The sequence below is a fragment of the Chenopodium album genome, chromosome 3, assembly GCF_948465745.1.
Source record: "Chenopodium album chromosome 3, dcCheAlbu1.1, whole genome shotgun sequence".
Classification (NCBI taxonomy): Eukaryota; Viridiplantae; Streptophyta; class Magnoliopsida; order Caryophyllales; family Amaranthaceae; genus Chenopodium; species Chenopodium album.
The window spans coordinates 39,647,319-39,662,407 of NC_137836.1; the positions used below are offsets into that span (position 1 = coordinate 39,647,319).

At 35.7% G+C, this 15,089-nt stretch overlaps 1 protein-coding gene and 1 non-coding gene across 2 annotated transcripts; one reads left to right on the forward strand and one right to left on the reverse strand.

The window, feature by feature from the left end:
* Positions 1-10,855: 10,855 nt before the first annotated feature.
* On the reverse strand, positions 10,856-10,962 carry LOC145625674 (small nucleolar RNA R71). The gene has a single exon (XR_014110583.1). It is a non-coding gene; the product is annotated as a small nucleolar RNA R71 (small nucleolar RNA).
* A 130-nt stretch (positions 10,963-11,092) lies between these two features.
* On the forward strand, positions 11,093-12,913 carry LOC145625038 (uncharacterized). Its single transcript, XM_081678120.1, has one exon. It carries the CDS (start codon positions 11,093-11,095, stop codon positions 12,911-12,913), a length of 1,821 nt encoding a protein of 606 aa, XP_081534246.1.
* The last annotated feature ends 2,176 nt before the right edge of the window (positions 12,914-15,089 follow it).

The window sequence follows — 15,089 nt, forward strand, 5'->3', positions numbered from 1 at the left end:
TAAAGAGTCTTTGACTTTTATACTTTGTTAGGCATAATTAAGAATCTAATGCGTCGTAAAACAAAGTTCCATCTTTTCCTTTAATTCGCGCTCGAATTACTACATCAATGAGTCCTACTCATCTATGTATTAAGCGAAAAGATATGTTTGTTGTCAATATATTGAAAATTTTTAGTTTGTAACTCAATACTTCATTTTTTATCAAAACTACCTAGTATTTTGAATACATAATGTCCAACCGTCCTTAACACTTTGTTTGGATAGGAAGAAATGGAAGGAAAAGAAGAGAAGAGAAATGGAGGGGGACAAAATCTCTTGTTTAGGTAAAAGATTGGGGGAAGGAAGGGGAAGGAAAGAGAGGGATCCATTTTCCCTCTCTCTATAATAACCATAATTTCTCCAAAATTGGAGAGATTTGGAGGGAAAATGGAGCTCACCTCCCCCTCCCTTTCTTTTCCCTTCCCTTCCTCCATTTTCCCTCCCCTTCTTTTCCTTCATTCTTTGCTATCCAAACAAAGCGTAAAAGTCATTTATGATAATTGTATTTCAGAAATGCTTTACTTTTCTTTTAGAACCATTCTCAAAGATTTCCTTAACCAATCATAGAAAACAATACAGTTTGATTTGGAATTCTACAAATATAAGTGCAAAGTATAACCATTTATCAAGTAAATAACATAATAAGTTTGAAAATTAAAAGGTATTCATGCAAATTTTCAATCTTATTAAATGTTTTATCTACGCATTAAATTTGTCCCCATTTGGCGAGAATAAGTCGATTCCAAGATCCAAAGAAACAAAGAGTGACTAAGCATAATTTGGCTTGCCTTAGCACTCAATCTCCCAAGGTAAGCAACGCTTTGCTAATGGCTCTAAGCCACTCTTGGTTGAATAAATCGTCGCATCTAATGCTCTCTCAACAATTTATCCACTTTGCCACAACATGTTAGGACTCCATCACTCATATCGTTGAGTACAACCAAAACCAACTTGCATACCCGGTATGCCTTATGAGTCTAGGGAGTAGTAGTGATGCCTCGCTTTTGCGTAGCCCATCACTACTCTCAATAGGTCGATAAGTGTTGTTTTGGAATAGAAATTTTACTCAATATTTAGGGACCTAGGGTTTCTATGTTGGTTTATTTAAGTGAACTTAATTAATCATCACAACATTTGAAATCCTAAACATGCATCTAATATATAATTCATATATAAATAATCATGAATATGTAAAGCATAAGCATTTTGATGCATATTGGCAACTAGCATGACCCCTTGAATTCTTCAAGTCTTCAAAAGTTCTTCTTTTGCAATTTCAAGGCTTCGTCTTCCAAGAACCTCCGTCTTCAAGACTTAACCAAAATTATGCAATACTAGTATCTACGATTAGGACTAATCTAAATATTAAGGTACAAAAATACTCAACGGTACGCAGACCGTATTTAGATTTACATAAATACATCACGGATCGCAGTTCGTATTTTCTATCCTAATTAGGTCCCACTAGTTGCCATTTTTATATACCTGAGAGAAAATATTCATTCCATTCATCCATTCACTATATGTGAATGGCCCATGCATTTTACAACAATAAACAAGTAATAATGCATTAAACACGCGCGCACTAGTTACTAATCTAGGTGGTTAATCCGATTAACACGCCTAATTAAAACTAGTCAAAGTTGTTTAACCGATTATGTAATTGACGTAATTAATAATTGAAGCTCCCACTAAATTCCGCATCCATCTTAATTAATCCAATTAATTAAGCCGGTAGAACCCAAAATTTGTCAAAATAAATTTTGCCAATGCCGCTCAAAAAACCGAGGCCTAGCCTCAAAAAGTTTTAATTAAAATAAACAAGATTAATTAAAATAAATAAACGGCAAACTAATAAGCACATAGCAAACCGCACTCAAGTGGCGCATGCCATATGAATACCAAAGTCACCTAGTAACTTGGACAATGCGGCTTGGTGCATGTGCCTCGACCACCCTCCGTAGCACTAGCTAGGCTTACACCTAGTAGTGTTTACTACGTGTTGCCTGGTGCGAGGCACACGCACTAAGGCTGCTTGCCTCATCGTACCAAGCACCAAACCACGCACCAAATGCTCGTGCACCACTGCCGCACCATAGCCGCACCACAACAGCTATGTGCTGCGCTAGGCACGCACACAGCTATGTGCTGCTACTGTGCACGCACGCACACACACAGCTATGTGCTGCTGCCGTGGCTGCACGCACCTTCGATTACCCCTCTTAGCAGCCACATGCGGGCTGCTATGTAGCCCGGCTAGTCAGGACGGGGTTTGCCTCATTTTGCGTGCCATAGCTTCGGGATATCGATCCCAATTTTGCGTGACATATTATTAATTCTAAATTAATTTTAGAACTAATTCAATGAGCAAAAAATTTAAAATTTAAACAAGTCTAACTTAAATAAAATTTATCAAGGTGCATTCAACCAAAATAATTCCCAAGAACCATTCTTTAATTAAATTGGTTTAACTTGGTGCAACAGAATAAATAAGGCAATTTTCTCATTATTAATTTAATCAATTTAAATTAATCTTGAGATTTTTACAAAGTAAGAGGGAGTTGAAAAAATATGAACTTTAATGTTCAAATGAAAAAATCCAACTACTAACACAGGAGAATCCTTGAAAAATTATATCTTCCAATATGAAGATAAACAAATTTCTATCACAAAGTTTGAAACTTTATGTTTCCAATCAACCAAAAATGATTAAAATAACAAAGTTCAACATAAAATTCATGGAATTTAGTAGCTTTTAAAGTTTCAATCACTTAACATAATTAAAGATTGAATCTTTAGCACTTTAGAAGCCTCAAAAAACAAAATTTTCACACTTAATGCAATTAATTTGCATTTATGTGAAAAAATAAAACCAAGCTTTCAAACCCAAATTACCACCAAGTAATCATGCCTAAAGAGGTTTAAAATTGCATATAAAATATGTATTAAACCAATTACATAACCACCATAAATATGCAATTAATTTTCAATGTTAGAAAGACTTAAAATTTTTCATAAAAACGAAAAAGCCCTCAAAAAATGCAATTCTGATCGTTTTTTGGCTAAACACTGATTTCTAAAAGGGTAAAACCATTTCCAGAACACCTTTTCCACCCAAAATTCACTATTTTTGGGTCGAAATCTGGGTTCAGGAGCGGAAGTCAGCTCTAATACGAAGTTAAAATGGATAATACGAGCTACTAATCTAATTAGCAACTTAAAACCAGAAAAATTAAGCCATAAAAATACCTTATAAAAAATATGATAATTAAAAATAAACGAGCAAGGCTCCGATACCGCTGTTGGGGTTTGGTGAGTCCCACTCACCGCGGAAAAAACCCGAGCCAAGGATCACACTCGCAATAAATAATATCACTAATGCATAAATAAACACAAAAGGGCAAAATAGGAAATTTACCTTTGGCGCGTGCTTCGCCCCACAAATTGGGCTCTTACTTGAGAAGCTTAGCCCCGAAAAAACGAGAGCCTCCAACGGAGATCCATCCTCAAAAACAACTACAAACTTTTAGGTCCGTTACCTCGAGGTTAGCGAGGTCCGACCAAAACCCGAGTATTATGTGAGTTTAAGAGTTTTTGCTAATGCAATGCTCTATTGAACTCCTACTCAAGCGCTCTTCCTAAAAACCCAAGATGGGTATTTATAGGCAAGAGGGAGAGTGAGAATTTCTATCCCATGAATGTGGGAGCATGAAATTCCACAATTTATTTTAAAGCTAAATTAAAATAAATAAGCAAACTAATAATAAATCTATAAGTGTCACTAATACATGTAAAAGGAAGTGAGGACCACTTGGAGAGTAGGGGACCATACTTGCTCCCCACTCCATACTCTCCTTGTGCCACATGTCCCTCACCCACTTGCTTCCCATTTGCTTCCCATTTGATTCGGCCCTACTACCCGTGCCTTAAGCCCAATCGTAGCCCAGCCGAAGTCCAGCCCCCGCACTTGGAGTTGTGGGCTGCTGCTGTGGCTAGCAAGCCACGCACTCCATGTGCGGGCTGCTGCTGTGGCTAGCAAGCCACGCACTCCATGTGCGGGCTGCTGCTGTGGCTAGCAAGCCACGCACTCCATGTGCGGGCTGCTGCTAGCATGTCGCGCACACCATGTGCGGGCTGCTAGCAGCTGCTGCCTTGGTGTGCTTGCGGCTGCAAGCTGCTGCTATGCATGGTGCGCTAGCACGCACCAGCAAGCCACCCTTGGCTCGGCATGGTGCGCATGCTAGCCACCTGTGCTAGCACATTATGCCCCTAGCATTCGGATACTCGAGGCATTCCGATGCCAGGGGTATTTTGGGAATATTGTCGTTTTATTATTATTTTGCGCGTCTCGTCATTTACTATTTTTTACTCGACTTCCGAAACTTGGTTTCAACGCTCTAAGCTTGATTTTTTGACGTCTAAATATTTAATACTCAGGCTACTCGTTAATTTCTTCCGAATTAATTCGTCGAGTTGGTTTGTTAATTGCTTGGGTGTGACCCGAAGGGTTCAGTCAAGATTAAGCTGTAATATTAATTATACATTAATATTACTGATCGGAAGCGGCCTCCACCTAGGCATTCCGATCACTTGACCTTACTGAATATATTAGCTTCCTTATAATTCTGAACCCACTATCAGAATAATACACTTGTTAGAAGGACACCATTCCTTTCAAAATAAACTAGACTAAACATTTTTATAAAAAGGACATGAAATGAATGATTTTAAAGGACATGAAATGAATTATTTTGGGTTTAAAGGCACGAAAAGAGGAAAATATATTATGGTTTGGGGAAATGGGCTAGGAATTGGGTTGGTTTATGAAATGGAAATATGGATTTAAGCACTCAAATATTAAATACTCAACCCGAACAATAATGGCGGTGAAAGGTTGTTCATCATCGGGTTTGGTTTTGGGGAGACATTTTTAGGTGTCTACAACTGGTGATGTGCGTCGCTGTCTATAGTAGCGTACACCTCACGGTGTACGACCACCGTGGCTAACTTCGGCTGGCCACACCACGGTGGCTGACGCATATTTTCAAAAAAAAAAAAAAACTATTTTTTGAAAATATTTCAAGATAATTACAAAATTATTTTGGGATAAAATCAGTTTTATTTTGGATAAATATTATTTATTATGGGATAAAATCAAATCTTTCAAAAGTTGTTGAGTTTGATATTATCCATATTTAAAGTTGTTATTTTGATAATTATCCATAATGAAAGTTGTTAATTTTCGATAAGATTTGTTAGGATATTCTGAGCATATTCCAAAAGGATAATAATTGATTTAAATAATGTGATTATCAAATAATTATTTTAGGATAATAATTGATTTAAATTTTTGTGATTTGCTAGTAATTAGGATAGAATTTCCTAATTTATTAGGATAATCTTTGAGGATAAATATGATTTATCTTTTAAGATTATAATAAGATTTGTACCTATCTCATGACTAATTTAAAATATATGATATTTTATTGATGGTCATGAATAATATATGATATTATCTAATTGCATTAATTAAAATATGAGATATTTAGATGCCATGTTTATTTAATTGTGAATATTCGATGTTGTAGTTTAGGAAAGCATGATAAGTGATTTACTATGTTGCAATATTAATATATGATGTTGTTTATTGCTATATAATGACTAGTATGGCCCATTAGATTGCTAAATACGATATGCGCATCGTGATGTATTTTTGTAATCTAAGTACGGTCTACGTACCGATAAAGTATTTTTGTAATTTTATTTCATTTTAGTTAAGTAGTAAATAGAATAGAGTAAAATTACAGGTTGTAGTTAATCCAAGAAGCCCATGAAGTGAAGGCCCAAAGGAGCAATATGCATGAGATCCATGAAGATTCAAATGGGAGCCATTTACTTTATTAGTTTCCTTAGGGTTAGAGGTCATGCTATGTCTTGTTTATGCATTCAGTTTATTATGCATGTTAGATTTTATTGATGATTTGTGATGATGCGCTAGAGTTCACTATATTAAATCACAAACATAATGAATCTAGGTTCCGGAAATATTGAGATTGTTTTTCCAATTAAAAACCCAACGAAACCTTCGATATTTATGATGGGTCATGCCAAAGCTGGGTGTCATATTATATCTTTGGGATGTTGGGGTAAATCGAGTTTTTACAATTTCAATTGGTTATACTCAACAAGGTTACCTAAAGAGTTTAAAACCTTGAAGCAAAGGGGAATAATTAAGCATGTGATGATTAATTGTTCAACCATGAATTACAAGAGTTGTAATCAATGAAGAGTTTACCACCTTGAAAATGTAATGGTTGATGGTAGGGCCAAAGTCCGGTCAATTATTGCACAAATAAAGGGTCTTGTAATCACATAATTCAAATTGGGATCATTTAAATTGAATGAAGTGTTTTTAAGTTGCCAATTTAATTCGCTTATGGTACTTCAAATTTTTTATTAAACATTATTGAATTTTGCGTTTACTTATAAGTAACATGTCGTTCTAATTTTATTATTATATATAATATCCTCTACTGAATATAAAGTTGAGAAACGTTCACAAAAGGTTAAAAGATAATCCAAAACCTATACTCAATTTTGCTAAGATGGTTCTATAAGGCAAGTTTTAGAAACCCATGTCACATGTCTAAGGTTGGTTTTATTCAAAATGTTTGAGTAAAATGCCAACACATCTTCATTTTGAAAAATGTTTCAAGGGATATAATGAGATGGGAGGTACAAACCCTCCAAAAGATAAGTATAGAAGTCCAATAAAATCTCTTATCTTCAATATGGTAGAATATAATAAAGTGATTGGAAATTTCTATGATCAAAAGTTGATCAAATGACATTATTCATCATCCATTTCGTATAGAGTTAAATATTGATTAAACTCTTATATGAATAATGATAGAATAGACTTAGCAAAATCATGAAAAATGCTTAAAGAAGTTAAGCAAAGTATCATTTTGAACCTAAGAGAAATGTTCTAATTGGCTGAAATGGGAAAGGTTTAAGAATATATAATGATTGCATTAAGAAGTTATAGGCAAAGAAATGCAAACAAGTTGCTACTTCTCAAACCTAAAACGCTTACATGCTTAAAGTTGTTATGAACAACAAATGTTTCAAATTAAATGGACCAATTCCAATTGATTAGAAACTACCTCATATAGTTGGAAGGTAAAAGAATGGAAATGTTCCAATATAAGAAGTATATTATAGAAATTGATTTAGCATATTGCTACTTCTTGGACATATGATATCTTGTTTAGTTCACTCATAGAACAATGTGGTTGAACTAAAAGAAGTATGGCTAGAGGAAAAATAAATATACAAGTTTAAAAGAAAATGTTGCTACTTCATAAGTAGAATCTACAAGTCTGGAAGCAAAAGTTGCAACTTTACAAGTAAAACCTATATTTCACCTTACCTAATAATTTGCTAGAATTAAATAAATGTTATTTATTCCTGCTATTGTTGAAATACTTATCAATATTAGTAATGACTAAGCATCGAAGATTCAAAAACGTGGAATAACTGTTATTCTATGCTTCAATGAGTCATAATGTGTTTTGAATTGCTAAATAGGTTTAAAGTTCTATATGATAGAAATAATTAAACCATTTCTACATATATAAATTGTACTTATAATGTGAATTGATTCGAATGAAAATGAACATTGCATGCGAAAGATCCAAAGGGATGGACTTTCAATATCATTAAATTATGAATCTATTTATATATGTAAACATCCTTCTAATTTGAAATTTTTTGACAAAGTCACCATTTAGAGAAATGATGATGCAAACTCGAGGTCGAATACATATCGATGTAGGAAAACCAAAGGTTCAAAGGCTAGAGACGAACAATGAAACTTCATTTGTGATACGATCACTACTTGTGCTTAGTTGAAGCATAAGAGTGAAAATTTTGAAAAGTTCAAAAGGTTCAATATGTAGTTCATAATCAACTTGACAAAATAATGATTACATCACAATATGATTGTAATTGTGAAAATTTGAGAAAAGACATTTACTTGGCAATATATTCAAAGTATTGCGATATGATCATAATAATGAGAATTTAAGCCAATACCTTGATAAACATTCAAGAGTTGTGAAATCGTTTTACAACAAACTCCTAAAGAAAACCTTATGAAGTGTTTATGAAAGGAGATATCAATCTATATGAGATATATTTTGATAAAGGATGAAATTACCTATCTTCCAACCATTATTCAGGGGATATAATTTTAAGATAAGCTACAAAACTAAACAAACTACATAGGTCAAATCAAATTGTAGCAAAGGCTTCATATGTGATATGGACAAGAAAAGTTCTTATTAAGTCTTTCTAAAAAGCAAGGAATAAAAGTTCTATTAAATCGTTTGATGCACGTTTGATTCCTATACAAGGCACGGGGTACTACTACACAATCATACTTAGCACCAAATGTTTGTTGCTAAAGTAGGTGCCCTTATGAAAATTGTTCCAAAAGGTCAAGTGGGAGTAGTGTAAATCTAGAAAGAGTTCGAGAAAAGCAAAAAACAAACATGGTTCAAACCATGGTTGGTTCACCTAATGCTAAATATTCCTTTTCAAAAGGCAAGTGGGAGTATAAGAATCTCGAAAAATTCAAGAGCCTTGTAAAGTTCAAGAAATGTGAATTCGAAAATCTTGAAGAAATTTGAGAAGTTATCGAATAAAAGCAACAATATGAGCATGATACACCTCATGTTACAAATGACAACGCGTAGTCTCATTAAGTGTAATGGGATTAATAACCATGTTTCGAAGGTAGTACATTCCAAGTGCAAAACCTCTATTGTCATTTTGATAACACGATATTATACATGATTTATATGTGATATTTGGTCATATTTTATTGTGTTTCTTTCATTTTCCTACTCTTTTAGAGCTATTATTCTTCCTATTTCGATATTGCTCTTCTCGGTTTGTTTGTTTTTGTTTTTATAGGAATAGGGATCAATTTGCGTGGAATTCAACTTGGACGTAAGATATTCTTCATATGGAGCATTTTTATCATCCACGAAGCATCATGGCAGCCTAGTCCGTAGCTTGATTGAGGTTTACTATGACCTACCGCAGCTTACCTGCGGCGCACTTCATAAAGGAGGAAGAATTCAAGGTCGGCAGCCTACACCGCAGCAATACCGCGGCTCGCGACCTTGTACCGCAGCCCGGTTGCGGCCTCTTCATTACCAACGAAATTAGCCCTATTTTAGGGATTTTAGGAGTCCTAATCCTAAGAAAAGACTACTATTATTTTCCTAGCATATAAATAGGTTTTAAATAGTCTTTTATCTATCACTTTTACATACATTATTTTAGAGCTTTTGTATTACGTTCTTCATTATTACTTTCAAGATTCAAGTTTTCATATTTAATTCCAATTCCAAGTATTGATTTCTCTTCCTTATTCTCTTTAATTTTTATTGTTATTATGTTTTCTTTAATTAATTGTCTTGTTACTTCTATTATTATGTGTCAGTAGTTTCATAATCTAGGGTTAGGTTGAACCCTAATATGGATTGATGTGTTATTTAATTCCCAATTCCTAATTTAATTAATTCATAATTTCTCTTTGTTAGGGTTGGTTTTATTATCAATGATAAACTAGAAATAGTATTATTGAATGTGATTAGGTTTACAACGAAAGTTGATTCTTAATTGATTTTAGAACCCTAATTAAAAGTAAGAGCTTTTATGCATGAAAATAGCTAATTGTTCTTGCTAGGGCTTATAGGATGTCGTTCTCAATGTCTTTAATATGTATGATTCCATGAAAATAGGTATGATTGCATGTTAGGGATGCTATTAGTTGGTCGAAAGAAACTCTTAGTATTGTTTTAGGGAGCCTGTGGAATATTTATTGATTTAATTGAGGGAAAGGGATTGTTCTATTACATTGATTCATATTAGTGGGGATACTTAATCTTAGATGTCTTTAGTTCTTGATTAATTCATTATTATAATTTTCTTTGCTTGATATTTCGTAATTGTTCTAGAATAGATCTCTCGATATTGATTGGTTACTTGCTTAGTATTGATTCGAGTCTGTTTAATTAGTAATCCTTAGTCTCTTGGGATTCGACCCCTACTTACTCAACTACATAGTAGAGTTAGTTCGGTTATTTTTGTTAGGTACGCAAAACGCCTATCAAATTTTGGCGTCGTTGCTGGGGACTAACGATTCTATACTAGTTATTTGTGATTTGTTTTTACTAAGATTTATCTGTTGCTTCGGCTATTGTCTCTTGTGTTCTTGATTTCTTTGCTTTTAGTTCTTTGTTGCATGAAAACTCGACGTTCAGGGTTAGATGATTTAATTCCACTTGATTCTGAAATTGAAGCAACTGCAAGGAGACGAGGAGGTAGAAGAAGAAGGAGAAATCAAAACCTTAGAAACATGGTCGATCCAGGCACAAAGTCTCTTTTGGAATATGACATTTCCGATACCACAACGGGACTCCTCTCTAGTATTGTCAGACCACCCGTTACTGCTCAGAACTTTGAATTGAAACCACAGTTCATTCAATTCATCTCTAATGATTCGTTTGCAGGCACGCCTCATGAGTGCCCTGTTAGTCACATTAATAGTTTCTTGGAGAAGTGCGATACTATGAAACTAAATGGTGTTACAGATGATGCTATTAGACTTCGCCTTTTTCCTTTCTCATTACGGGATAGGGCGAAGGAATGGTTGAGAGATGAAGGTACCGACTCTTTTGACACATGGGACAAACTGGTGAAAGCTTTTCTAGTCAAGTTCTTAGGACAGGAAAAGACTTCAAGGTTGAGAAATGAGCTATCTACTTTCGGGTAGTCATATGATGAGTCCTTATATGAAGCATGGAGGAGATTCAAGCGATTGCAAAGACAATGCCCTCACCATGGTATTCCTAAATGGATGTTGATCCAAACCTTTTACAATGGTTTGACTCATGAGTTCTGAATCTATATTGATGCTGCATCTGGGGGTTCTCTTCTTACTAAGAACCCAACTGAGGCAAAGGAGCTAATTGAGAAGATGGCGGCAAATGATAATTACCACCCAGGAGGACGACGTAATGTTAAAAAGGGAGGTATGCATGATGTTGATGCTCTAACCCTTTTAACTAGCTCTATGCAGGCATTGACAAGCAAGTTTGAGAAGTTCAAAGCAACATCTTCTGGCTTATCTGCTGAAACTTGTCAAATGTGTAATGTACAAGGTCACATTGCCCCTGATTGCCCACAAAATTCACATGAGATGTCGATTGAGGAAGCCAATGCATTCTACACTTCAAATCCCAAAAGGCTATATGATCCTCACTCAAAGACATATAATGAAGGTTGGAAACATCATCCAAATTTCTCTTATAAGAATACCCAAGCTCAACAAAATCCACCTCCACCACCACCTCAAAACAACAATTATAATGCTCCACCCGGTTTCCAAGCAAGACCACCTCTAGTCCAACAACCTACGCAACCACCTCCACAAAAATCCAACCTTGAGCTAATGCTTGAGAACTTCGTTACCACAACGAACAACAACATCCAACAACTACAAGCTCAGAACAAGCTCATGGAAAATCAAATAAGTCAACTTGCTCATCAAGTTGGCCAATCTTTGAAGACTCCGGGCGCTTTTCCGGGTCAAACAGAGCAACCACCGAAAGGACAGATGAATGCTGTGACTTTGAGGAGTGGAAAGCAGTTGGAAGATCCTCCCACGAGGGAGCCATCCAAGGAGGTTGTTGATGAGGTAGTCCCAAAAGAGAAGGTGGTCGATGGTACTGCGATTGAGGAAGAGCCAAAGGCATCAACTCCACCACCACTTGTCCCATATGTGTCAACAGTTCCTTTCCCGCAAAGGTTGGCTCAAGCTAAGTTAGAGAAAAAGTATGGAAAATTTCTTGATATTCTGAAAAAGCTTCACATCAACATTCCATTCTTAGATGCAATATTCGAGATGCCATCTTATGCAAAATTTTTAAAGGATATGCTCTCTAACAAGAAGAAGCTAAAGGAGAATGCTACAGTTGCGTTGAATGCAGAGTGTAGTGCAATTTTGCAAAATACACTTCCTAAGAAGCTTGGTGATCCAGGTAGCTACTCCATTCTAGTGAAGCTTGGGGATTTACAAATTAACAAGGCACTATGTGATCTTGGTGCAAGCGTGAGTCTCATGTCGCTCTCTATTTGCAAGAAACTTCAAATGGGTGAACTAAAGCCTACACGCATGTCTCTACAACTTGCAGATAGGTCGATTAAATTTCCCTTGGGTATACTTGAAGATGTTCCTCTTCGTGTGGGAAAATTCTTTATTCCATGTGACTTTGTTGTGATGGAGATGGAAGAGGATGCACATGTCCCCATTATTCTTGGTAGACCATTCTTAGCCACTGCAGGTGCAATCATTGATATGAAGAATGGTAGAATCACTTTTGAGGTGGGCGACGAGAAAATGGAATATTCACTCTTGAATGCTATGGGAACTCCTTCCATGGAAGAGACTATTTGTCAAGTGGATGTCCTTGATGACTTAGAACGTGAACAACTTCCCTTGACTAAAACAGATGATGCACTTGAAACGGTGTTGGTGGGGAATGCCAATGAGGAAGATTGGGAAACAAAGGAGTACACAGGGCTACTTGATGAAGGAAAATCCAATCCAACCGCCGCTCTAGTGAAGGAAGTCCTTAGTGCATCAAGTGTTGAGGAGAGTACTACGCCTCCCGAGGTAGAGTTGAAACCACTTCCCTCTACTCTTAAATATGCATATCTTGGTCCTAATAATACATATCCTGTTATTGTTAATGCTGAGCTTAATGACACGAAATTAGAGCAACTGCTCACTGTTTAGAGAAAATATAAAAGTGTTATTGGGTACACCATTGATGATATTAAGGGTATCAATCCTTCATTTTGTATGCATAAGATAATTCTTGAGGACGATCATACCTCCTCCATAGAACCTCAAAGACGACTTAATCCAAATATGATGGAGGTAGTTAAAAAAGAGGTTCTTAAATTGCTTGCTGCAGGAATAATCTACCTTATCTCAGATAGTAAGTGGGTTAGCCCTGTACAAGTAGTTCCAAAAAAAGGGGGTATGACCGTTGTCAAGAATGACAAGGGTGAGCCAATCGCTACCAGAACTGTTACAGGTTGGCGAATGTGTATTGAATATAGGAGGTTGAATAAGGCCACCCGTAAGGACCATTTTCCCCTCCCCTTTATTGATAAGATGCTTGAACGTTTGGCTAAGCATTCCTTTTTCTGCTACTTGGACGGATATTCTGGTTTCTTTCAAATTCCCATTCGTCCATGTGATCAGGAAAAGACCACTTTCACATGTCCCTATGGCACCTTCGCCTATCGAAGAATGCCATTTGGCTTTTGTAATGCTCTAGCCACGTTCCAACGTTGTATGATGGCAATTTTCTCAAGTCTTATTAAAAATTCAATGGAAGTTTTTATGGATGAATTTTCTGTCTATGGAACATCTTTTGATGTATGTCTTGAAAATTTGGAAAATGTGCTCCATAGATGTAAGGAAGTTAATTTAATTTTAAACTGGGAAAATGTCATTTTATGGTACAACAAGGAGTTGTTCTAGGCCATGTTGTATCACATAAGGGTATTGAGGTTGATAAAGCAAAGATAGAGGTCATTGAGCGCCTACCCCCTCCTAATTCTGTAAAAGGAGTTCGGAGTTTTCTTGGTCATGCAGGATTTTATAGAGGATTTATTAAGGATTTTTCAAAAATCGCCCGACCTCTAACTGAGCTTTTAGCTAAAGATGCCCCATTTGTATTTACTGATGCTTGCCTTGAATCTTTTAACAGGTTGAAGGAAGCTTTGATCTCTGCCCCTGTTATGCAACCCCCAGATTGGACCCAACCATTTGAGATTATGTGTGATGCCAGTGACTATGCGGTTGGAGCCGTCTTGGGGCAACGAAAGGATAGAAACCTTCATGTTATTTATTAATCTAGTAAAACTCTTGATGCTGCTCAAATGAATTATGCCACAACTGAAAAAGAGATGCTAGCAGTAATTTATGCAATAGACAAATTTCACTCCTATCTTGTTGGTTCGAAGGTGATAATTCACACAGATCACGCTGCATTGAAATATTTGATGACTAAAAACCATGCCAAGCCGCGTTTGATTCGATGGGTCCTTCAATTGCAAGATTATGACATCGAGATAAGGGACACGAAGGGGACTGAGAATGTCGTCGCGGACCATCTTTCTCCCATCCTCCTCGATAATTGAATAAAAAGGTGGTCAAGCTAGATGACCTTAAACTAGAGCTTTTGGGAAACAACCTAATTTTTTTTTTTATTTTTTTTTTTTTATTTTTTATATATAGCTTATTTATTTAGTTTTCTTTTAATCTTTTACCTAGTTGTTTTAGTATATGCTTTACCAGTATTTGCTAGAATTCTAGGATTAAGGTTTTCCTTTTATTTATTTTTATTTTTAATACTCCTTAGTTGTTATTATTTTTTTTATAGTAGTCTTTCTTGTATTTTATTGTCTTTGTCCTTTTGTTTTTTTTTTTTTTTTTTCTAGGATTTTCGTTTCTACAAATTAGTAGTAGTCTTAGTGCTTTTTTATATTTTTTTCTTTGTATTATTTTGGTAAGTTAGGTAGAACCTATATATTACCATAGTGTAGTCTGTAGTATTATCGTTCTTACTTCCCTCCCCTGCAATTAAGCTCTTTTTACTTCTTTTCTTTGCTGCTAACAACTAATGTGTGATTGTAGGAGGAAGAAGCACGCATAGTGGAGGCTAAAGTGCGACATTCCAGACTACTCCGCAGCCGGGTCGCGGTATACCCACCTTTGCCGCAGTCATGCCGCGGTTTATCTCACTCCCGTATATAAAGAAGCAAGTCAAGCAACAATAACAGTTTACTCCGCAACCGAACCGCGGGTAACACCAAAATACCGCAATTAAGCTGCGGAGTGCACTGTTATTCACATCAGTTTTGATTTCTTTCCTCAATATAATTCCCAAAAATAAAAA

Bases quoted from the DNA above. Each gene is read 5' to 3' on its own strand.
- LOC145625038 (XM_081678120.1), top strand. From the start codon at position 11,093: ATGGCGGCAAATGATAATTACCACCCAGGAGGACGACGTAATGTTAAA.